The 26,175-nt window shown below is 49.1% G+C and overlaps 1 protein-coding gene across 1 annotated transcript in view; it reads right to left on the reverse strand.

Annotated features, from left to right (window-relative positions):
* sbf2 (SET binding factor 2) overlaps positions 1–26,175 on the reverse strand; it is a gene marked incomplete at its 3' end in the record, with an annotated part of 89,338 nt that overhangs the window by 22,134 nt on the left and 41,029 nt on the right. The window contains exons 7-17 of the mRNA XM_083690854.1: positions 24,880–25,012; positions 24,350–24,458; positions 23,764–23,877; positions 23,338–23,415; positions 22,734–22,847; positions 21,615–21,743; positions 21,331–21,429; positions 19,699–19,909; positions 19,327–19,436; positions 17,897–18,046; positions 7,611–7,679 (exon numbers count right to left, since the gene is read on the reverse strand). Coding sequence (XP_083546980.1) covers positions 7,611–7,679; positions 17,897–18,046; positions 19,327–19,436; positions 19,699–19,909; positions 21,331–21,429; positions 21,615–21,743; positions 22,734–22,847; positions 23,338–23,415; positions 23,764–23,877; positions 24,350–24,458; positions 24,880–25,012 — 1,316 coding nt within the window. The remainder of the gene's footprint in view (positions 1–7,610; positions 7,680–17,896; positions 18,047–19,326; positions 19,437–19,698; positions 19,910–21,330; positions 21,430–21,614; positions 21,744–22,733; positions 22,848–23,337; positions 23,416–23,763; positions 23,878–24,349; positions 24,459–24,879; positions 25,013–26,175) is intronic.

The following is a 26,175-nucleotide window of genomic DNA, read 5'->3' on the forward strand; positions in this document are numbered from 1 at the left end:
GGAGGGAGGAAGAGACAGCAATGTGGGGGAGTAGGGGGGAGATATCAGTATGGGGGGGAAGAAATAGCAATGTGGGGGAGTGTGGGGGAGATAATGGGGGGGGGGGGGGGCAGCGTGGGGGAGTGAGTGAGTGAGTGAGGGAGAGAGGGAGGGAAGGAGGGAGACACTAGGGTTAGAAGTGGTGGTAGTTCCAGCGACATGCTGGTTTGTTTGTGTACAGTGTCTGGTCCTCTCTCTCTCTCTCTCTCTCCACCCTGCAGAAGGAGGCCCCCCCTCCCCCCCCTCCACAGCCGCTCGCCCCCCTTTCGCCTGTCGGAAGGCAGCAGTGGGCCGGCCTGGTCTCTCCCGGGGTCCTCCAAGCTTCCAGCCGTGCACCTTGAGCCCCTGTATCCCTCTCCCACCTCTGGCGTAAAACCCTAAATCCTCCGGTAAGCCTCTTATCTAGGCCGCGGCCACAGAGACATATTTCACCCCTGAACGCCGTCCTCTGGGGAAGGAGCGCGGCGTTCTATCATCGGGACGCTACGGACGCTGACACTAATGCGAACGCTTGTTTGGATAGTTCCCTCTCTTCCCTCCGCAGACAGGAACACTTTATATACATTAGCCTGGTTAGCGTCACAGGAACGCTGTGTCCTCTGGCCCCCAGAGGAGCGCTCACTCACTGACACACACACACACACACAGAGACCCGACGGGAGGAGCTAGCCAAGTGACCCCTCGGTGTAGCTAAAGCTGGCTACGGTCAAGCTAATAGACTTGCAGATTAGCCAGAGTGGATTAGCGGGTCTAGACTAAACGAGGTCAACGTTAACGGACGGAGATGAATGAAATGCGGCCGCTCGGAAACAGGAACAGAACGAGACGCTAGTGGATCGGCCTACTGTTGATATTCTATGTTCGTTATATAACTCTCACAGAGTGCATGCCTTTGTGGCGTGTGTGTGTGTGTGTGTGTGTGTGTGTGTTCGGTGTGTGTGTGTGTGTGTGTGTGTGTGTTCAGGGGTGTGTTTATGTGTTCAGTGTGTGTGTGTGTGTGTGTGTGTGTGTGTTCGGTGTGTGTGTGTGTGTGTGTTCAGGGTGTGTTTATGTGTTCAGTATGTGTGTGTGTGTGTGTGTGTGTGTGAGAACACCGCCTGGCTGACCCTGCTTGTATGTGTGGAGGTCAGGATGACCATGGTGGACTCTCCCTCCTCTGATAGCAGAGAGGAGCCAGCGCATGGCTGTTGGAGGTCACTCCACAACGACAAGGGAAGATGGATGGAGGGACGGAGGGAGGGAGGGAGGGACAGAAAGAGAGATGGAGACCATATGAATGATCCATCAGAGACGCATATCAATGCTTCAACTTGCCAAATGCAGAAGAGAAAGAACGCATGGCTGAAAGAGAGGAAAACAAGCAGAGAGAAGAGAACACAGAGAGAGAGAGGGAGGGAGGGAGAGAGAAAGAGAGAGAGGGAGAGGGACTCAGAGAGCTCAGGGTGTGTGTGTGTGTGTGTGTGTGTGTGTATGTGGAGTTCTGCTGGTTGACCTGTATCTGGAGAGACCCCAGAGAAAACGAGCACTGTTTGATCTGTTACAAGCCTGAGACAATAAAAAAAACTATTTATGAGTGTTTTGGAGACGATTATTTGCCGTTTACAAAAATAGACATTCCTTTGGAAAACCTTAGCGACAGGCACTCTGGGGGAACAAAACACCCTCAACCTGTACACAATCAGTCTCCTACAGTGACATCATGCATTTTTAAGGATGAGTCAGCGCTTTGTGCAGAGAGCTATTTGTGTTCCGAATGGCTGAAAATGTCTTCATCTAAACAATGTATTTACACTAACGACTCCAGTCAAACAAACACATGCAGAAGTGGAACAGACACACCAGAGACGATGTCTCTGGAACCGCGGTACAAACAACGCCACGATGGCACACATACAGGACGTAAAAAAAGTAGGACATGCGCAGAACATAAGTGTTCCACAAAGTAAACAAGAAAGAAAGTCGAGGACTTCTCCCCGAGGTCCAAAGGGTCACTCGGTAAATAACTCTCGCAGACTCAAACAGCTTGACAGGGCAAACCTTGAAAGATCCTGCTACGCATAAACTGTGACCGCGCAAAAATGCAAACAGTCCAGCGTTTTGTGCCTGCGAGAGTCCAGAACGATGTTTGGGCTTTTTGTTTGGACTGCAGCCTGCCACATCCAATTCACTGTTACCTCCCGGAGCCGAGCCAAGAGCCAGACGGGCCTAGGCCCTGGGTCCCTCTGCTGACGCATTCAACTGGAACAATACAATGTCAGACGTGACTTTAAAAGGGTAAAATAACACTGAGTCAGGCGGGACTGACACCTGTACTGTGTGATAAACACGTCCTTCCTTCACAGGAACGTCAGAGGGCCTTGCTTACTGACAGGGGATCAGGAAGTACAAAGGTCGCATGAGGTTTAGGTAAACGTTACCTCTGGAGGTCAACCGCATTTAACCCAAAACCTCCCATCAAGCGTATCACGATGACTTCACCGGCTACACGTCTGTGAGGTATGTAAAGTACGTGTGTCTCAGGTGCACAGTATGTTTGCTACTCCTAAATACACTTAGTACACGTATACACGTATACACCAGAGAACACTCAGTCGCCAGGCAACGCTGAGGTAAACAGGGACAACAGGGATCCGAGGGCATCAGTGACATGGGATTTAGGTCAATGACAGAATGCTCTTCAGTTTGAATATTTACCCCCCCCCCGAAACAAACTAACCAAACACACTCAATCAGTCTCCCAGCGCTACCGACAGACAGACTCTGGGAGCAGGCAGGCCCATGGCAGGGGACGTTGTTCCCACGTTCTGGAGGGAGAGCAGCGGCAGAGCCGTGGTGGAGGAGAGGAGAGCAGCTCTTTCTCTCTGTGGGAAAAATGAGCGTCCTCTGGGGCTGGGCTTACCAGGCACAAGCTGAGAGAAAAACAGCCCAAAGGGACCCTTAACCCTAACCCTAACCCTAACCCTAACCCAGGACTGGCACTGTCTAGCCCATGCATAAAGACAGTTGAGGAGAAAGCCACCATTTTCGTTGGGCTTTATGTGGATTCAATATACATAAGTGTTTTACTATTGAGTAATAAAACTGCCACCTCAGTTCTCAGTCATTGAGTGGGCAGGTGGCAGATGTTATGGACGGATATGGTGGTAAAAGCCAGTGTGTGTGAAGCACTGACCTAATTTCTTCCAGACCTGATCTGATCCATCTTTCCCATTGCTGCTATTGTTGTAGCTGCTGACAGGCAGATAGATAGAGAGTCAGACAGACAGACAGGCAGGCAGACAGACAGAAGGAGGCCAGACAAACAGACAGTGAGGCAGACAGACAGAAGGAGGCAGACAGACAGAGGGAGGCAGACAGACAGAGAGAGGCAGACAGACAGAGAGAGAGAGAGGCAGACAGACAGACAAACAAACACACAGAAGGGCAGACAGACAGACAGGCAAAGAGAGAGACAGAATGACAGATAGATAGAGAGACAGGCAAACAAACAGACAGTCAGGCAGGCAGGCAAGCAGACAGATAGAGAGGCAGACAAACAGACAGTGAGGGAGACAGACAGAAGGAGGCAGACAGACAGACAGGCGGGCAGACAGACAGATAGAGAGGCAGACAGAGAGACAGATAGACAGGCAGACAGAGTGAGGCAGACAAACAGAGAGACAGAGAGACAGAGAGACAGACAGACAGACAGACAGGGGAGTGATGACAGGTGCAGGTGACACAGCAGTTTTAATAGGAGAGCAGAGCAGCCTTAAGCCAACGGACCTCTTTTGGAGGGGTGATACTGTATGGCTGGAGGCCATTAAGTATGACCAGAGAGAGGACTGGAATACAAACACAACAAACTGTAGCTGTCGGCCATGTTGGATGTAGTCCATGACACCTGCCATATTACACTATTCAACCTCCCTGGCCAATGGAACACTACATCTTTAAGGTGATGGAATGTACTGTATTTAGCTCGCTATATACATACAATACACTGTATACAACTAACTAATCAAGCTATTCTAAACACATACTCTAGATCAATGCAGTGTAGTCTATTTCGTACAAAACAAGTCAATTCATGAGGCAAGCCAGGATCACGCTGTCTGGTTATGTAAAAGTCCCAATTACAACCACGGTGTAGGAGTAAATAATCACTCCAATCCACTTGAGCACTGATTAACGAAGGCTCTCTGTGGAGATTACTGCAGACAGGTTTTGTGTGTGTGTGTGTGTGTGTGTGTGTGTGTGGTGTGTGTGTGTACGTGTGTGTGTGTATGTGTGCTTCTCATCGTTCTGCCCAAGTGCTTTCTCTGGCCCAGACACCTCTGGCCCAGACTGGACCAAAACCGTGGTATCAACATGATGTGGCGTGGTGTTGTGTTGTTGTGGTTTAGTGTAACGCTGTTTGGCTGGCTCTACAGTTTACAAGACAAGACCCAAAATCACGCCCTTGAAAAGAACATTTTCTGTTTTCAATTCTCCAACCCTCAACATTTCTCGCAAATAAAGTGCATGCATGCTCCACTCTGCTACATTTAATTTAATAAATCATTATATATCAAGCTTCAATGCCAGTCATGGAGACATTCTAGAACATCCATTGCCAGCTGGATTAATCCTGGAAAACACAGTCTCTCCAGTCCCCTCTGGCCCTCCCAGAGGCACTACAAACTGTCCCCTCAGCGATGTCCTGACCTGTACGGTGACTGTGTCCCGGTCCTCCATTTTTGCGTGGGCACAAACCAGCAACTGCTGCTTTCATCGGGTACCAGGCATGCTTTGAACAACCCCAAAACACTCAGTGTGGTCAAGTAAAGAGACTGCTGGGAGCAGTGGCAGGGGAGGTGGGAGGAGATGACGGGGGGGGGAAACAGGCCCACAGACATTTGGAACCAAGATGCCATTGGCGAATGTGCCAACAACCTTGGTGGTAGCGTGGCACGGAATGCTGCAAACCGTCTCAAGGTGATCTGTTTCTTTGGAATAAGTTTCCCCACCTTTTGTTAATGCCGTGATGTCTGCGTCGTCCAAGATGAATTCCGAAGAAAATAGGACTTTTGGCTGATTCTTTCTTCCTCGATTTGCGTGACCAGAGACTGGACTTGAACGTTGCCATTCCTCTGCAAACCTGTGAGAAATCTGTAGGCTTCTGGAACTCACAATATCATTCTACTCAGCAATGCCTCTTTCCTCTCTCTCAAGGTTCGTGTCTCTCACTCTGCAAACCTGGCGATAGAGGTCTCTTTTATGTAAGCCCTTAATCAGGTTTTGTGGTTACGTAAGATGGAGGAACAAAAACAGTTGAGAAATACTGAGGGGGCAATGGCTTTCAGATGTTTTAACGATGATAATACAGGCACACATCTGGATGAATCCCTTGGCTCTGGGTCTCAAGTGTCGACCGTGACAGAGAGTTAGGGGAGTGAGAGACACTGTATAGACTAGAGCACAACTAAACAAACAACCCCAACCGAGCACATCTAGACATCTAACAGATCAACATCTAAACATCATTAAACATCTCCGATAGTTACACGTCTCCAATCATTCCTGAAATCACTTGAGTGGCCTTTCACTGTGTTCAGACGAGCTAGTTTTAAAAAAAATGTTTATTTATCCCTTATTTTACCAGGTAAGTTGACTGAGAACATGTTCTCTTTTCCAGCAACGACCTGGGGAAGAGTTGCAGGGGAACGGAGTGGGGATGAATGAGCCAATAGTAAGCAGGGGATGATGAGGTTGCCATGATCATATGAGGGCCAGATTGGGAGCTTAGCCAGGACACCGGCATTAACACGCCATGGGAGTGCCATGGGATTTTTAACAACTCGGGAGTCGGGACCTTGTTTTAAACGTCTCATCCGAAGAACGGCATCCTCTGAAAGGCAATGCCCCATTCACTGCCCTGGGGCGCTGGGGTCTCTTAGACCAGAGGGAGTGCCACCTACTGGTCCTCCAACACCACTTCCAGCAGCCTGTTTTTTTACCCCCATCCAAGAATTGACCAAGGGATACCCCGCTTAGCTTCCCAGACAAAACAGCAGAGGGATGAAGGATAGTGTGCCTGCTGGTAGTAGAGGAAGCGGACCACCGCAGGTTACATTGAATTTGCTCCTCTCTTCTTGACCTTAATCAACTAATGAACCAATTCACCTCAAAGTGTTTACATTCTTCTCTACATGTGCACAATGCCAGTGGCAGTGTGGAACGACAGAGGACACTGATGAAGTGGTTATCGTGGGATGGGAAATAAAAAGAGAAAGAGAGAGAGAAAGAGGGGGGGGGGGGAACAGGGCTTATCTGAGAGAGTTACATCAGTCTGCCTGTCTGTCCCGTGAGAACAGCATGAGTCATAAAGTGGCACAGAGTGAGAGAGAGGGAGAGAGAGAAAGGGAGACGAGGGGGGTGGTGAGGTCCAAATCTGCCCAACTCAAGCGCAACAGAACCACAGTTGTGTCTGTCCCCATGGCAACAACAACAGACTAGAGCAGCGGGGACATATTTGTGGTTCACGCCACCGCAACCCTGACCACAGCAACCCCGACCTGACCACAGCAACCCCTTCTTGACCACAGGAGTTGGAGACCACAGCGGCCCACATCCCTACCCTCCTTTTACCCTAACGAGGCTAGTCTAGGGCTAAACGGGTCAATGTCCTGACCTATACACACTTATTTCCTCTGGTCTAAGAGACCCCAATGGAAATAAGTCAGTCGACTTTATTTTGAATTTGTGTATTGTTGGACTCAAACGGCTGAGGAAACTCTATGTATATTTTAAATGTGACAAATAAAGTAATCCATCCATCCATCCATCCATCCATCCATCCATCCACACTTCCTCTGTCTGTCTCCTCTCTGTGGCCTCCTGCAGCAACAGCTTTGGGGTGAAGTTCTTCAGATTTAAGATCAGCTTACCGCTCCCCTAAATCCTAACCTTGGGAGGGGGGGGGGGGGGGGGGTAAATGTAACTGACCCCAGATCAGCATCTAGGAGTGATCGCACCCTACTCTGCAATGGCATAATGGCTGTAGGGCGTCTTGACTACAGGGGTTGGAGACCACAGTGGCCCGCGGTCCTACCCTCCTTTTACCCTAACGAGGCTAGTCTAGGGCTAAACGGATCAATGTCCTGACCTATACACACTTATTTCCACAATGGAATCTCTCTCCAATTTTCCAAAATGAAAATAAGTCAGTAGACTGGGGTCAGTAACTGAAGTCAGTAACTGACCCTAGATCAGCATCTAGGAGTGATTGCACCCTACTCTGCAATGGCATCATGGCTGGAGGGCAGGGACTGGGTGGTGTCCTGGCTGGCAGGCTGGAACACAATGTGTGACTGCTATGAGCTTAGAGCCATGAGGTTAGAGCATGCTTCAGGAGTGGGCAACCTTCAACAGAGGGACCAGCGCCAGGACAGCTGGGAAGTCACGCCTCTCTCTCTCTCTCTCTCTCTCTCTCCATTCCGTGTGAGAGGGGGACCGCTGTGGAATCTCTCTCCTATTTTCTCACTCACTCCCTCACTCGCTCTCTCTCTCTCACACACTCTCTCTCCTTCCCTCTCTCTCTCATTACTCACCCGGTAGAAGGCTGTTGTCAAGGGCAGCAGGGCGGCGGCCACTGTGTACTCTTCTGAGCTTGAGCAGTCCTGTAGGAGAGGAGAGGAGGGGAGAGGAGAGGAGAGGAGAGGGAAGGGCACATGTTATAGAAACAGACAGGGTCTTTATGTACACCTGCCATAGCTCTGCACAAGATGTAATGGGCAGACAGACATAACTCAATCCTTCACTGAGAAAGAAATTGGAGCAATCAAATCCTCTATGATGGTACCAGCACTATTGGGGATATTGTTTCTAATAATAATAAGTCCTATTACCATTTCCAACTATAGTTTTAGATGACTCACTGTATGATCAAACCAACAGTCCTAAAGAGAAGGTCAAACAGATATTGGATATTCAATCCATATCTGGTAAACATACACTTCCTGTTACATAAGGGCCAATTAGTTCTGTTTAGTGTCCATGCTGCTCTCCATAGCGGTTTTGCCAGGTCCATTCACTGTCAAGCCAATGGTACCGCAGCCTGCCGGGTACATACATATGCTTTCAATAGCCTTATATAATACCAGCTCTGACACATTTTGTCTGAGGGGTCCAATTTTCTATTTAATGGTAATTTCATATTTTGAATTCTTGAAACCAGATTACGTGAAGTATCTGGGACCAACATCTACAAAAATGATTCAATAAATTCAAACGATGCTGCATAAAATCACAAATTGTCTTGGCAATAAAATGCAATGCCCATTAGTCAGGCATAGTCGAGTATTAGTCAAGTATATTAGGTTTTTTGAAGGCAGAGGGCAGCTGACAATTTTCCCTCAATAATATTCGCACAACAGAATGTCTTTGAGTTTGGGTCCGTTTTGAAATCAAAGACGTGGTACTCAATGGAGCATTAGAGAGAAGTATGGTGTTCCGGTAGATAGCAGAACCAGTGGACCCGGCCACAATACCAGCTCTTACTGAAAACATAAAAGCGTATGATAAAAGGAAAGAATGAGAAAAGGAGAGAGAGAAAGATGGGAAAAAAAAGACTGTAGTCGGACTGAAGAGTGCTCGACACACAGGAAATTGGTACTTATCTCCATGAGCTTTGTTGGGATTTATTTGTTGAACTGGGAGAATGAGAATGGCCGCCGGAAACTTGATTTAACTCCATGTCAAAACAACAGAGCTGATCCTGATCTGGAGCCGTGTCTCATAACCCTCACAGGGTCCCCAGGGCCAGGGAACGTAAATCAAACACACGCATACCACACACTCACACCATGTCTCTCACACACACACACACACACACACACACACACACACAAACACACACACACCATCTCTCTCATTCACTCACACCATCTCTCTCACACACACACACACCATCTCTCATGCACACACACACACACCATCTCTCATGCACACACACACACCATCTTTCGTGCACACACAATTCCTCTCATTTGCGCGGACACACACACGCATGGCGCACACACACACACACACACACACACACACACACACACACACACACACACACTCGCTCTCATTTACGCAGACACAAACACGCACGCACGCACGGCACACACACACACACACACACACACACAATCTCTCTTTCTTGTACGTACACGCACACACGTACACACACTCCTCTCACACACACAAACAATCACTTCATAATCACGCATAAGACATACTCAACATGTTCATAAACACGCACACCAACTCACCCACTCACACACACGCAATGCGAGCCTGCAGTTTGGCGGGAGGGGGGGGGGAATCAGGGATTGTGACAGGAATGCTGTACTTGCCAACGGTGGAGGCTGGGGGTCTCTTTCATGGCTCACTCCCCTGCTCCCTCATCCCTCGCAAAAAAAAGTGCAAGAATGCACGGAGAGGAGCAAATGCAAAACACACGTTGTTCAAACCAAACATGAAAGCCTAGGACCCCCAATGGACCGACGAGGCATGCTTTCTGTTTTTTTCCTCCTCCTCTCTTTCTCGCAGCTCTTTTTCCGTTATTTGCAGTGCAATAGGAACTGAATGAACTGAGCACAGGCCCTAAGTCACCCTGAGCCATACACACAGGACTACGTGCGCACACACACGCGCGCACACACGAATTGGCGTTTGTTTTCTGGAATGTTCTCTCTCTCTCTGTCTCTCTCCTTGCGATGTTTACCTGGTCAAAATGGTTGACCTCCTAGGGAAGCGGTGTTATCTGGAACATGGGAATGATGCACCATGCAACCTCCCATCCCAGTGGTCTGTGTTAAGTAAGGCTGTTGTCCCAGCTAGGCTACAGAGACAGAGATGGATTGTGTGTGTGTGTCTGTGTGTGTGTGTGTGTGTAGTGTGTGTCAAACAGGACATCCTAGAGAGTGCAGTAGGGCAAAGGGTCCAGTAACAGTACTTCATGTGTGTGTGTGTAGATATGTGGGTACACTGATACCCTTTGGCCCTGCTAAAACCACTTGGAGAGAACCAACCTACCAACGGTCTGAATGGGGGTGTGTGTCCACCGTTCAAAAGCAGTCTATTGGCCAGTGCAGTATCACTAGGCATCAGCATCACCTATCTAGAACTTGACTCACCAAAATCATATGTCAGGATTTTATTTATGGACTTCATCTGCTTGTAATACAGTAAACCCGTTATTTGGGTTGCAGTCCGATGTTCCAGCTTAGAGCTTTTGTTTACCAGCATCCTTACGACGCCGCGGATCACGAGGGTTCACAGAACCCTGAAACACGCTGAAAAACAGTGACACGGAATGGTGGAAGCGGCCAGGCGGAAAAACGAGAATGTTTTTTTACAGAGCCATCCATTTTTCAGACAAAAAGAGACCACAAGGTCAGTGCCAGCAAAGTCTGGAGAAACATTTAATATAGGCCCCGGCACCCCCCCCCCCCCCCCGGGGCCCTCTCCTAAGTCATCATTTCACAAAAACGTTGAATGCCTTGAGCCATGCCTGTTGAGATCAAACGGCAGAAGCTTTGATTCAGGGGATGAAAACACCGTCGTAGAGACCAGGCGAGGGTTCTACTATCTAGAAAACAACCCTGCTGTAAAGTCATATCTCACTACAGTCATATCTCACTACAGTCATATCTCACTACAGACATATCTCACTACAGACATATTTCACTCTCACAGTCAGGTTTACTTTAGCTGACCTCGGTATCGTCCCCAAACAGAACCGAAAGCCGTAATCTGACAAGAGAAACTAAGTGCTGTTCTCTCATTACCAGGCTCCTAGGAGGCATGGTATCTTCTAATGACAGCTGCTCAGGTTAGAGAATGATTTATGGTGCTTCTTCACTCCTCAACGAGGCCAATAGGGCAAAAGACTAACATTTATTGAAGAATCTAAACGACGATGAAGATAAATGATTGAAAGAAGAGCGTGTGTGTGTGTGTGTGTAGAGGAGCCAATAGGAGGGCATACTGCTTCCTGGTTTATCAGCAGCACGTATGCTAGTTGACCTAGCGACAGAGGAAATGCTTAAGCCTCAGGACACAACAGTCGCCTTGGAGCCCCTGGCGCATACGTGACCGTGAAAGAGTGCATGCTGGGGGAGGGGGAGTGAGTGTATATCTGGCTGGAGTGTGTGGGGGGTGGACGTCGCTTGGAGTAGACAGGGAGAGTGGGAGCCACCTCATCCCTTTCTCCTGTCCTCCATCTCTCCTCCTCTCTCTCTCTTTCTCGAGGTTGTGAGTCTTTAGTGACTCATGGAGTTATTCCCCCTGATGGACACGTATACACACCAAACAAAGACCCTGCATATTTCACCAGACCCCCCCCCCCCCCCCCTCCCTTCCCCAGGAAATAAGTGGAGAGCAGCTTCCTGCCAATTCCAGACACTTCCAGACTCTCCTTGTGGAATGCTGCTTTTCAGGAAAGGTCTCACTGTGACAGACATGTACAGCAGAGGGAGGGGGGAGGGGACTGGAGAAGGTAAAGGAGGGGGCTTTTTATGAGGCTGCTGTGGTATTTACTGTGGTATTTACTGTGGTATTCGTGGATAGGATACAGTGGTCCCAGGACAGGAACCACAGTGCAATAGGAACTGAATGAACTGAGCACAGGCCCTAAGTCACCCTGAGTCATACACACAGGACTACGTGCACACGCACACACACACACACACACACACACACACACACACACACACACACACACACACACAGAGGCAGGACTGTGAAGACATACACACTGTTTTAGTCATCACACACACTAACACGTGGATGAAAACGACATCGAATTGGCGTTTGTTTTCTGGAATGTTCTCTCTCTCTCTGTTTCTCTCCTTGCGATGTTTACCTGGTCAAAATGGTTGACCTCCTAGGGAAGCGGTGTTATCTGGAACATGGGAATGATGCACCACAATGATCCCATCCCAGTGGTCTGTGTTAAGTAAGGCTGTTGTCCTAGCTAGGCTACAGAGACAGAGATGGATTGTGTGTGTGTGTCTGTGTTTGTGTGTGTAGTGTGTGTCAAACAGAACATCCTAGAGAGTGCAGTAGGGCAAAGGGTCCAGTAACAGTACTTCATGTGTGTGTGTGTGTGTGTGTGTGTGTGTAGATATGTGGGTACACTGATACCCTTTGGCCCTGCTAAAACCACTTGGAGAGAACCAACCTACCAACGGTCTGAATGGGGGTGTGTGTCCACCGTTCAAAAGCAGTCTATTGGCCAGTGCAGTATCACTAGGCATCGGCATCACCTATCTAGAACTTGACTCACCAAAATCATATGTCAGGATTTTATTTATGGACTTCATCTGCTTGTAATACAGTAAACACAAACACACTTCTGCACCGCCTCCAAGGACTACAGGTCAACACAACACTAGTTTTATGGATTATGGATTTTTTAAAGGACACACCCCAACAGAGTGAATTGTCTTAAATCCAACAACATTGTTTTATATACTGGGGTCCCACAGGGCTGTGTCTTGTCACCCATCCTCTTCTCCATATACACAAACGAAATCACCTGCAACAGCAACGGACTGTCACTTTGTAAGTATGCTGATGACATGGCCTTGGTGGCCCGCATGACAGACGAGCGCTCCCTGTCACCATACAGGCAGTATGTGGATTCCATGGTCCTCTGGTTCCAGGAAAGCTCCTTGGAACTGAACATTAGTGAAACTAAAGAGCTGTGTTGTGGGGGGCCCCGGGCACCTAACACCCTCTCTTTACAGTCACGTAGTAAAAAGAAAGGCAGACTCCATCATTAAGGACCCTTCACCACTCCTTTCAGCTACTCCCATCATTAAGGACCCTTCACACCCCCTTCACCACTCCTTTCAGCTACTCCCACCAGGCAGCCGATTTAGAGCACCTCTGGTCAAAAAAACGACAGACAAAAACTCTTTCATTCCGACTGCAATGTCTATTTTAAATAAGGTCAAATACACTGTCGCTACTTTTTAATGCAGCTCTGCACACCTGCTCTTATTTATTTATGGAATTATTTGTGTTTTAATGTCATTTTATGTGAGTCTTTCATGTATGTGTTTTTTTTTATGTTGTTCTTGAGCTTCTGTCATTATTATGTGATAGATAATAACGTTTTTTGCATTGAATTTTAACGCATGGATCTCACAGCCCTTCACCCCCCCAGCAGCGCACGTGGACAACGGCCGACATTCTGAGCACCGTCAAAGGGGCCCACGGCCGTCGTAAGAGAGCAGAACGGCGAGGGCCCATAATCCTCTCTGACAGGAAATGGTTGGGATGCCAAGGTTACATACCATACCACCCCCCCCCCCCCCCCCAGCAGGGCTCAGTCCACGTTGCGCAACGTCCACCTTCCAAACCTGCAACAGCTGGCGAGGCGGACAAAACACGCACGCCAACAACACATCGTAACCCCCATTAGGCAAATGTTCTAACGAAGGCGTGAATCACAGGGCAAACCGGGAAGAGATAAGACTTCTAAACTTGTTGAAAAATGTTAAACAGATAATTGTGAGCCAGGACTGCTATAGTAACGGCAACCACTCCAAGATGTTGTGTAAGTGTGTGTGTGTGTGTGTGTGTGTGTGTGTGTGTGTGTGTGTGTGTGGGTGGGTGTGTGTGTGTGTGTGTGTGCGTGTGCGCGCGCACCTCGGGGTTGAGGCAGAAGATGACAGGAAGTCATGATGACTGCATGTTTTTTTTTTTATCCGCTACTTGGCTTAGCCAATCACGTCCATTCCTCACACCCTCCGCAAACCCACGGGCCTTCAGCACGTGTCACTGAAACAACAACCCAACTGACTAAAAATGAGAGATGTAAATGTTTGCTTTGAATACTTCAAATTCTTCCAATAAATAAAGAAAACGTAAACAATCGGCGAAGTGATTAAAAGGGAGCGGGAAAGGACCTCACGGACCAGCCCATCACCGAAGAATGTCACAACAGGATGTGCCAAGGGGATGACATTCCCCCCGATTTCTTTACCGAACATTTTTTCAAATCTATAACACCGAAAGTGGATTTCTACACAAAGTAGCTACACAGTACTGTGATTCATACTGTACCGAGAAAACCAAAGCAGAAAAAAATACATTTTCTACCATGTGCTTCAAATCCCCTCACCTCTGCCCTAATGTACAGGACAGGCGGCCCCATTTTTTATACCGTATTACTCCCTGCGCCGGTGCTCCCCTGCAAACATCTCAAGTGCTTACGCCAGCGTGCTAACACACAGCAGAACCACACTAAAACACACCCCTCCAGCCCAACAACTGACAGTTTAGTTTTACATGTGGACCATTAACTTATGATTGGTCTCATGATGGTGACATCATTAGGAATATAAGATGGACAGGCATGCCTGGCTGTCTAATGAGGCGTCATGCTGTCATAGTGCAGCTAGGAGCCTGTTGCATTGCAAACAGCATAAGTCATACATGCACTCACACACACTACACACCCACACACACACTTCCTGGCAGTGGTGTGATGTCTAATATCTCAGAGGGGTTTCTGACAGGGCATGGCGTTGAAAGAGAAGGGTAAACGAGGAATATGAGAGTTATTACTGCAGCGGCAATCTGCTATTTTTATTCCTTTTTACAGGTCAGCCGAGACAAATCCATGGAGCTCGGCCCCATACCAGGATATGAAACCCGGACCAAATACCCAGAACATGGAGAGACCTTTCGAGAGGCCTGTTGTCTTAGTGAAAACACAAGGGAAGAAATAACAGCATGTAACGCAGTCAAGCTAAATGAAATTATCAAGTTATGCATGCTATGTTTTATCTCATCTTTTTGGCGAATTGCAAACACCGGCCGGCTCCCTGTGTAAAACTGTTGCTTATTTTGTTACGGCAAAGAGAGGCAAAAGAGATTCTAGGAAAATAAGGCAGGAATGTCTGGTGAAATGAGCACCCTGGAGGTTTGGAGGAGTTTAGGAGGAGTGTGTACCTGCACGCTGTTAAAGGATAATAGAGAGAGATGACTGAACCAGACTAGAGCATGAGAAGAGAGAGGAGAGCATGTTGTAGAGTGAAGAGCATGTTGTAGAGTGAAGAGCATGTTGTAGAGAGTGAAGAGCATGTTGTAGAGTGAAGAGCATGTTGTAGAGTGAAGAGCATGTTGTAGAGAGTGAAGAGCATGTTGTAGAGTGAAGAGCATGTTGTAGAGTGAAGAGCATGTTGTAGAGAGTGAAGAGCATGTTGTAGAGAGTGAAGAGCATGTTGTAGAGAGTGAAGAGCATGTTGTAGAGAGTGAAGAGCATGTTGTAGAGAGTGAAGAGCATTTTGTAGAGAGTGAAGAGCATGTTGTAGAGTGAAGAGCATGTTGTATGTACAGTGAAGAGCATGTTGTAGAGAGTGAAGAGCATGTTGTAGAGAGTGAAGAGCATGTTGTAGAGTGAAGAGCATGTTGTAGAGTGAAGAGCATGTTGTAGAGAGAAGAGCATGTTGTAGAGAGTGAAGAGCATGTTGTAGAGAGTGAAGAGCATGTTGTAGAGAGTGAAGAGCATGTTGTAGAGAGTGAAGAGCATGTTGTAGAGAGTGAAGAGCATTTTGTAGAGAGTGAAGAGCATGTTGTAGAGTGAAGAGCATGTTGTATGTACAGTGAAGAGCATGTTGTAGAGAGTGAAGAGCATGTTGTAGAGAGTGAAGAGCATGTTGTAGAGAGTGAAGAGCATGTTGTATGTACAGTGAAGAGCATGTTGTAGAGTGACATCTCTAATGGTGGACTGTATCTGTTCTAGTCTGAGAAGTAGGTGTTGAAGAGGCTGATACACCTGTAGGAGAGGTCAGGTGATGCACCTGTAGGAGAGGTCAGGTGATATACCTGTAGAAAGATGAGAGGAACCACATCTTTCTCCACTTCCTCCAACCTGTACAGAGAACAGCCCCACCCCTCCATCCACCTCCTCTCCTCTCCTCCTGACACATTCCATGCTGTACCGTAGAAGATCCTGCCAAGTGACCCTTAACCTCCCAGGGGAAAGAGACAGATGCCTGGACGAAGTCCCTCCACTCCCTGTAAAACACACCTCTGCCTCTGGCTGCTCTGCCGCTGCACTCACCCGTGTCTGTTTGTCATCCAGGATAATCAACTGTGATGGGGCCATATTGTAGAGATCTTGCATGCATCACCTATTTGCCCTTATAGCAAAGGGGGATTCGGTATTCCCAGATCAACGTCATTGCGAAAAATGCTCGCGTGGAAGAAATACTTTATCTGCAAATACCACGCGTGTCTGTTCCTAGAAAAACGCTCACACGCACACGCACGCACACACACACATAGACGCACCACATCAGGATCCCATTTTCATCCGAGAAAAACAATACGTGACAGACATGCTTGCAGTCTGAGAGATCAGATAACGCCGCTGCGTTTAGCAATCTAACAGACCCGCGTTTCTACATGGTTCTGTTGCATTCCAGAACGGTCCTATATTCACAGGAGAGACTCCGGCAACAAAGCTGCAGTTAATCTGCGGTTCTGACACCCAGGTACAGCCAGTGTCACTTTCAACCCACTGTCCTCCGCAGGGAGACTACTGTCGGATCAGCACCGGCTCTGGAAGCGGAAGTCCTGGACTACCTTAGGAAAGAAAGTCCCAGTCGTCTGCTCTACACACAGAGGACTCCTGTAGTCAGATAGAGAAGGTAAGTGTGTGTGTGCGGTGTGTGTACGGTGGGGAACTATGTCCCAGACAGGAGAACAGGTATATATACAGGTATGTATATATTTACCCAGTCTTCCTCTGCTCCAGCTGGGGGTTTGTTCCTGACCTAGTTAGTCGGCGGAGAGTGAGGCAGAGACGAAGAATACGTGCATGGAGAGGAGTGACCTCCACGTATCCCATAGCGCCCCCCCCGCCCCCCCCCCCGCCACGCTAGGCTACGCTACGCTACACTCAACAGATGGTGGGATTAATTGGGTCACTGGCCTCCATCGTTTGGCCAGAAGAATGTGCGGAATCCTGAGTAACTCCATAAAACTCATTCTCTGTGAACGCGGCTCAGAATCATTAAACCGCCCCCGGCAGCGGGGGGCGGGAGGCTCCTCCACTCTGGCACCCCAGCTCTGAGACCCCCACTCTGCTCCACTCTGAGACCCCCCCTCTGCTCCACTCTGAGACCCCAGCTCTGCTCCACTCTGAAACCCCAGCCCTGCTCCACTCTGAGACCCCCCCTCTGCTCCACTCTGAGACCCCCCCTCTGCTCCACTCCGCCATGCTGCTTGATTTATGGCACGGTGACACTTCATAGGCTACATGTAACAGAGCGACGGCAGGAAATAAATCACTAATTGCTTCTGACTAATAACCAAAGCGCTGGTGCAACCCTAGGCCTGACAGCACCAGGTACCATACATCAACGGCAGATCCCATTTTACCAAGAAGTAGGGGAAAACACAGTGAGTTAACAAAAAAAACTAAAACATTTTTATGTGTTTCTAAATGTTTGTCCTGTGTGTATTTTGGAAACCTACTTGCTCACTAGATCTATATTTATATATCTATTTATATATCTATACGCATCCTACAAGGAGTCAGGTGACATTCAGTGAGGATGGACACTTTAGGACGGAGAAGACGGTGGCGCTGGGGATGAAAAGGGTCATGTGACGAGGAGATAGACCCTTCTAGCATTGTGACTGCCTGTGGTCCTTGGTCTGAGCATTGATTACTTTATCTTCTGGTGACTGATGGATAGAAGATTCACTTACTTAAACAAATGTATTTGTTGCAAGTCCCTTTGGATAAAGGCATCTGCTAAATGCCATAAATGTAAATGTAAATGTAACAGAAGAAGAGGGGGGTCGGTGCGTTGTCACCCACCTGGAGGGCGCAGTTCATCATGCGGATGACGTAGTCAAACTGCTGGTGGTCCAGGATGGCCCGGTTCTGCTGGACGTGGAGGCTCAGCTCCTCGGTCAGACACTGGCGGGCCGCCTTGCCCTTCAGAGCCCGCAGCGCAGCCGGCAGAGACTGCGGGAGAGGCAGAGAGAGAGAGAGAGGGGGGGGGGGAATGGAGAGAGAGAGAGAGAGGGGGAGAGAGAGGAATGGAGGGAGAGAGAGAGAGAGGGGGAGAGAGAGAGGAATGGAGAGGGAGAGAGAGAGATAGGGGGAGAGAGAGGAATGGAGAGGGAGAGAGAGAGAGAGAGATAGAGATAGAGAGGGAGAGAGAGAGAGAAAGAGAAATATTCAAATACTAGCAATCATATGAGCCGCAAAGCACACAAAGACACTGACCCACAAAAACACATTTATGAGAAAAAAACCTGTGACCCTAGAGTCTCATCTGACACCAGCTTTCCTGAACAACATGTCCAAAAAAATCCCACGTGTCCAGACTAACCCCCCCCCCCACGTCCCGTCCCCCCGCAGCCACGTAACCAAAGCATGCCGCTCTCTGGGGGCTCAGGAACAGGTACAGTATCAGTCATTACCAGACCAGCCAGTGAACTGCTGAGACCACAGGGAACAAAACACAGCATATTTCATACTAATGACAAACTAGACTAGCTGTAGAACGTTGTGTGTCTGGGTCTGGTCCCTCTGGGTAACGGGTTTCATGTGGGTTGTACGGAGGTGGAGGATTTATAGACCCAGAGGGACCACAGAGTGGCGTGCTGTCAGCCACACAGGGGAATAGGGCCGTTATACAACCAGTGTGTTAAAGACAGTGGGGGGGCTACCGTCCCATTACAGAAACATGGCACACGGCACGCACACACGCATGGCATGGACGCGTAGACAGCATACACGCACGTGCTCACACACACGCACACAGTGTTCGTATGGGCCCTGCACTGAACGCAGCGGTAATGAATCTGCACAAGAGGGGTAATTTAGGTGTAATTTATGGATGCTGAAAGGGAAAACCCCAGGGGAGAAAAATGCAAGCAACAGCTCTGCTATTAACCTCAATGTTAAAACAATATGGCCTTTTTTCTGATGATAACGAGGAGATTATGGGGCTGGGGGCTGGTCAGGGTGAGTGTTTGATTACCGGTGGTCTCTACTCTGGGTGTGTGGGTGTGTGTGTGTATGTGTGTGTGTGTGTGTGTGTGTGTGTTTTATGGCTCCAAGCTGGGAGCTATTAGGATGAAGAAGGTGTTGAGAGAGAACCCGACTGTGGGTGTGTCTCTCCCTTTCTCCCTCTCCCCCTATATGTCCCTGGCTGGGTTATCCCTCCCTCCTCTAATGGCTCTGTGCTGATGAACGAGGGATGACCGAGGGATGAGCAGGACGAGTGCGTCACCCACCTTCTCCGTCTCCATGATCTTGTTGTCGAAGATGACGGAGATGCAGGCGCGGACCACCTCCAGCCTCCGGGCGCTGTTGAACACCGAGCCCGTCTTCCCCATGATGGACTCTGGAACAGGGGGATGGGGGGGGGGGGGGGGAGAAGAACGGACCATGGTGGAGAAGCTATGTAAACCTCGAGTTCAAATCGACTATTCAATACTCAGCAACTCTGAACTATAAGTGAGTGAAAATTGCCTCAAGTGGCATCCAGCTGTATTCCACTCTGTTATTTTCTTACCGAACCATGATAGTATCACAGGTGTGTGTGTGTGTGTGTGTGTGTGTGTGTGTGTGGGGGGGGGGTATAGTGATGTGTATGTTCCACGCACCTACGGGTGGTCCGGCGGGCACCACACACTTCCTCTCGGGCCGGGGGTTGGCCCTGGTGGGGGGGGTGGGGTGCTTGGCCAGCCCCTCCTGGAGCAGCCCCTCCACCCTCTCCTCGTCCAGCAGGGGGAAGGGCACCTGGTGCACCCGCAGGTGGGAGCCCTCAGACGGCCGCGGAACCTTCTGGAATGCCATGTGGGGGTTGGGGTTCTCCTGCGGTGGACCAGCCAAACAAAACATAAGATGCACACAGAGAGACAGAAACGCGCGCGCACACACACACACACACACACCTGCACACACACACACACACGCTAGTCTATACCACCCTAGGGACCAGACCCAGAGGCTAGTTTACCACCTTGGGGACAGACCCAGAGGCTAGTCTACTACCCTGGGGACCAGACCCAGAGGCTAGTCTATACCACCGTGGGGACCAGACCTAGAGGCTAGTCTACCACCCTGGGGACCAAACCCAGAGGCTAGTCTACCACCCTGGGGACCAGACCAAGAGGCTAGTCTACCACCCTGGGGACCAGACCCGGAGGCTAGTCTACGATAGGGACCAGACCCAGAGGCTAGTCTACCACCCTGGGGACCAGACCCAGAGGCTAGTCTATACCATCCTAAGGACCAGACCCAGAGGATAGTCTACCACCCTGGGGACCAGACCCAGAGGCTAGTCTACCACCCTGGGGACCAGACCCAGAGGCTAGTCTACCACCCTGGGGACCAGACCCAGAGGCTAGTCTACGATAGGGACCAGACCCAGAGGCTAGTCTACCACCCTGGGGACCAGACCCAGAGGCTAGTCTATACCATCCTAAGGACCAGACCCAGAGGATAGTCTACAACCCTGGGGACCAGACCCAGAGGCTAGTCTATGATAGGGACCAGACCCAGAGGATAGTCTACAACCCTGGGGACCAGACCCAGAGGCTAGTCTATGATAGGGACCAGACCCAGAGGCTAGTCTACCACCCTGGGGACCAGACCCAGAGGCTAGTCTACCACCCTGGGGACCAGACCCAGAGGCTAGTCTACGATAGGAACCAGACCCAGAGGCTAGTCTACCATCCTGGGGACCAGACCCAGAGGCTAGTCTACCACCCTGGGGACCAGACCCAGAGGCTAGTCTACAACCCTGGGGACCAAACCCAGAGGCTAGTCTACAACCCTGGGGACCAAACCCAGAGGCTAGTCTACCACCCTGGGGACCAGACCCAGAGGCTAGTCTACGATAGGGACCAGACCCAGAGGCGAGTCTACAACCCTGGGGACCAAACCCAGAGGCTAGTCTACAACCCTGGGGACCAAACCCAGAGGCTAGTCTACCACCCTGGGGACCAGACCCAGAGGCTAGTCTACGATAGGGACCAGACCCAGAGGCGAGTCTATACCATCCTAAGGACCAGACCCAGAGGCTAGTTTACCATCCTGGGGACCAGACCTAAAGGCTAGTCTACCATCCTGGGGACCAGACCCAGAGGCTAGTCTACCATCCTGGGGACCAGACCCAGAGGATAGTCTCCTACCCTAGGGACCAGATCCAGAGGCTAGTCTACTACCCTGGGGACCAGACCCAGAGGCTAGTCCAGGATAGGGACCAGACCCAGAGGCTGCGGGACACTCACGTTCTTGTAGAGCTGCTCAGAGAGCTCCCTCATGTGCTTTTGTAGCTTGGCAGGGCTGGCCTCCTCCTCCTTAAAACGCTCCACGTCAAAGGCCACCAGCTAGAGCAACAGGGAATAAACACAAGTCAAAATTCAGAACAGCGATCAAATCAATCTCCACATAAAAAATAAAGAAAATAAATTGGGGCGGAAATGAATTTGACAGGTTGGTTGACGGTGCACATTCAGTTAACACGGAGTTCCCAAATGTTCAGAACACACAGAGTAGCTGTCTTGTCCAATACCTCATCAAAGAGATCACAGGCTCTGTAAGGCGGCCCTCTCTCGGACACGAAGCCAGCGAAGGCCATGCCATCTAGAACCTTGGTCAGGAAGTCGTTCTCGATCAGGCCTCGCTGGCCCAGGAAGGCAGCCTGCAGCGTGCGGGGGAGGGGGGGGGGGTACAGGGTGGAAGAACAGACAAATAAAAAGCATTAAGATACTGGATAAAATCTATATGACTTCCGCAACAGAATTTACGAATTGCTCTTTCCTCATCACAATGAGGAACCCAGGCTCATACCAAAACCGCAGAAGGGAGACAAATTCGACTGAAAATGACAACATGCAAAATCACGTCATATTCATCTCCTGTACTCATTAGTGAAATCAGATAAAATTGGGGGGACTTGTTTTGTTCTTTGCCTCTGAGTGAAACATGCAGAGGGATTCTATCGTGTCGATGGGTGGCTGGATTCCTGACCCATAATCTGATCCATGTGGGGTACTCTGACACAAGGACGTGCCGAGAGGTTGCCAAGGCGACGCCACAGACACAAACAAATACAACGCGCCCCCCCCCCCCCTCTGCCGCAAAAAATAAAAAGAAGTAAACTTGATACATTTCATATGGCTCATGGCTCACTCAGGCACTCACACAGATATAACACAAACACACAGATAAGCATCATTCTGGCCCTGGCTCTCACTAAAGCAAAAAAGAAACACACACACTCAAACAAAACACCTCCAAAAGATTCATCTGACAGTTCTTAAAGGATAATCCCTCTTGTTCTTGGCCTGGGTCCAAACATTCTTTTGCAGATTAATATAATGTGAACCCAAGAAGGCATAACGGTGTTTGTTACTGCGCGACAGAGTAATCGATAGCCTTCTACCATCTACCACAGTGAAATAAAGAAGATCGTCTGAATAAAGAAACTATGGGCAACAGGGACAACACAGATGTGTGTGTGTGTGTGTGTGTGTGTGTGTGTGTGCGCATCAAGTGATCCGTTCTCTTCATTGAGACACCCTGTGAGTGTGTGGTGGTACCAGCCTATACAGCAGGATCCCTGCATTGGCCAAGAGAGTGTTTTTAACCCCAGGTGTTGGCAGTAGAGGACATGATGTTGATGTCCTACCTTGTGAAAGTGAATCACAGGTTCGGAGTGGATGCGGATGAGCTGCAGGCAGGACCTGTAGCCTTGGAAGAGCTGTGCAAACAGCCTGAGGAACACAGCTCTCACCTCCTTGTCCTGGGACACCCACAGACACAGACACAGAAACAGACACAGAAACACACACACACACACACACACACACACAGACACAGAAACAGAAACAGACACACACACACACACACAGAAACACACACACACACACACACACACACAGAGAGGAGGAAAGGAGAGGAGAATCATCTTAAAGACATACCACACATACCAGCTGTGATAACTCAGTCCGGTTAGCATGAGTCACAGACAACATGTTTATTGTACCATCTGGTTAATGAGTTTCTGTCGTTAGGATTGACACAACCCTGACTAGGTGAAACATTTCTATGCTATTCATACGCCTGATAACAGACCTATCTATGATATAGGAGATATATGATATATCTCGGGGGCGTTGGAGTCCTCGTATCAAAAACAGATATTCTGGGAAGCTGCTCCATTTATTACAATGACACATGCTGGGGGTCAAAGGTCAAGGCAGCGCGCGTTTACCAAGGTGATGATGACTTACCAACAGCTTGAGGTTGGAGGGCGCCGTGCGCGGGGGAGGGAAGGCATTATCCGCTATCTCTAGGTCTGGGTGCAAAACCTAGCAGAAACACAGTCAAACAAATCCTCACACTGTTGAGTTATACCTCTGTATTTACTGTTCCTGTGTAAAAATAGCTTTTATTACCCGGCTCAGTCAAACAAATCCTGTCCTGTTACAATAACGTCTTACGTAAGGAGTAAAAGTGGTACAGCTATGGAATAACAAGCCATGCTGGGTTCCACAGGGATGTGACGGGGGAGAGTTGCTCCCTGCAGTGCATTCTGGGTTGCCACCGTACCAGGCGGGCGGTCTGTGTGTGGTGTAATAGGGGGGCTGAGAGGTACCAGACAGTACGTACAGTACTGCGGTGTCTGAGGCGCGGTGCATGCTGGGTTGTGTACGTACCAAGGAGAGGGCGGTCTGGGTGTGATGCAACAGGGGCTCGGGGAGCTGCGACAGGTGGATACACTCTGGGATCTTGATGGTTCCCCCGTCCAGGTCAGCGATGATGACGTCCAGCTGCAGAACAGACAGAACACACCGCTGTCCAATCAAACATTATTACATGACATGAAGCTTTTATGTTATGACACAGCAGAGGGCAGAAGCCAAGGCCGAAACCAGCCACATCAAGGTCTTGGCTAACAGGAGGAGAACATTCCCTCCCTCCCCCCCCCCCCCCCCCCCCCGAGGTGAAAACTCCCTGAAACTGTGGGACCAGACAGCGCATCAATCCTGCACCGGGCCCATATCAGGCATGTCTTACTCAGTGTCTGGACTTTCACTACAGTACCGTACAATACAGTACAGCACAATGTTCTAAGAGTTTGTGTTAATAATCATTCGTAGGGATTGGTTGCATTGGTGAGTGGGAAGTATTTAAGGTATCTGTTTAGGACAGAGGTATTTCTTCGCTGGGGGTACAGTATGTGTTGGTGTATGAGGGTCACCAGCAGGGCTAGTCCTCGTGAGGACGCAGGGCTCAACTCACCAGCTCCTGGATCTCGCTCTGGAACATGGAGTGGACCCCGATGATGAAGGGGGTGGGGGAGCTGAGGACCTCCAGCAGGCGGGAGGGCAGGATGGGGATGTAGGGGTAACTGGGCTCAGGACAGGAGAGGACAGTGAATACACGCTGTTCAGAACCGAGCCTAAAGTGAGTCTACGTGAGTGTGTGGTGTTTCCGAAACCCAGGGAGTAATTCGGCCCTTTTTAAGTTATTTTGTCGTTAATTATCAGAAAAATCAAATGTTGACATGGATGTTATTCATTCAGGAGACAATTTGAACACAACACGCAAATCATACACATTTCAATGGATTCATATTCATAACTTAAGCCAGACTGGAACCGATCTGCAGAGAATTCATTCAAAAAGTAAATAAAAACCCATTATCATTCAGGTCACACTTCAGTGTAATACAAGTCACGTCAACGGCTGAGGTCTGATGGGGACTAATGAGGGAATGCGTCTGTGTGTAAGGTACCTCTCCATACCAAGCTAGCCAGCTAATCCCGCACCTGTATTTGAGGGGGAACATGAGGGCCTCCAGCGCGCGGCTCGCCTCTCCTAGCCTCTGGTAACTGGTGGAGTGGAACAAAACCTTGTGTTCCGTCAGAACCGCACAGAACAGGCTTAGAACATTCTGGATTCCTGGAAGGAGAAACCAGATAGAATGTGTAATTAATGAGGTATTTTTTGGACCTCGACCGGTTATTATTTCAGAACAATTTATCAAAAACATACTGTCGGCGGGGGGGATTTGAGACAACCAAATACAAATGAGAGTAAACAATATTTCCTGGAGTGATGGAAGGTCAGCATATTCATACATGTGTTTCGCAGAAACTGAAAAACATGTGTGTTATCCTACAGTGTGCAATAAATCTGTGAACAGCAGTAGATTATATTCCATAACGCACCGTTTTCTCACAAGCTTATGGCTGAGAAAGATTTTCGACTTTGCCCACACAGTGATAACAAACCGCTAAAACAAAACAACGCCAGCTATCAAACAATACAGTCTGTACATTTCTATATCATAAATGATAAGAGGTTCAACAAAAAATCTCTCAAAATAGCAAAAGGAAATGACACGCTTTGAGACGGTATAAATAATAAGTCAAATACCAATATGACAGGGCAGACAAATACCAAGTTTACACTTCCTGTTATTGTTTCCTTCCTATCAACCTACTGACAGCCATTCATCACACGCTGGACAGATAAAGTCAAGAGCAACCGGCAGACATATTCCTGCATCCGCACTACTGAGGTCGCTGGTTCAGTCTGTCGCCTGCCTACAGAGGCCATGTTCTTTAATCGCTCATAAACAGGAACAGGAATGAGAAAAACGCTGTCGGTTCTGCTTCTGTTGTTGACAGAATACCTGGCTGGCCAGCGAAAGCTTCTCGGGCAGCTAGTCAGCAGGGTCATTTTCAGTCAGCATCTCACACTCCATTTCCTGTCCTGGAAACCCATGTCTGAAGCGATTGTGATCTTCAAATCAAAAAAGAAGAAGTAAGATAAATCGGAACAACTGTGCCTCAAAACAACGGCGCCTCGTTGAGCTTGGCAGTTGATTTGGTTTCATAATGACATTGCGCGCCGCTAACCTAGCCTAGCCTAGCCTTTCACTCACTGGGTCTGTGTCCTTGAGGTGTTTACATGTCTGTTGGAAACAACGACACATTTCCGACCCTAAATAACAAGGGACTGAAGGCCCGGGCGCAGACAAAAGGCAGCAAAGAAACAAACAGGCTAGCTGTTTCTCCTTCCTATCCCCCCTGGGGAGGCCACAGACTTCCTGTAGAGGG

The sequence above is a fragment of the Argentina silus genome (assembly GCF_951799395.1).
Source record: "Argentina silus genome assembly, chromosome: 19".
Lineage (NCBI taxonomy): Eukaryota > Metazoa > Chordata > Actinopteri > Argentiniformes > Argentinidae > Argentina > Argentina silus.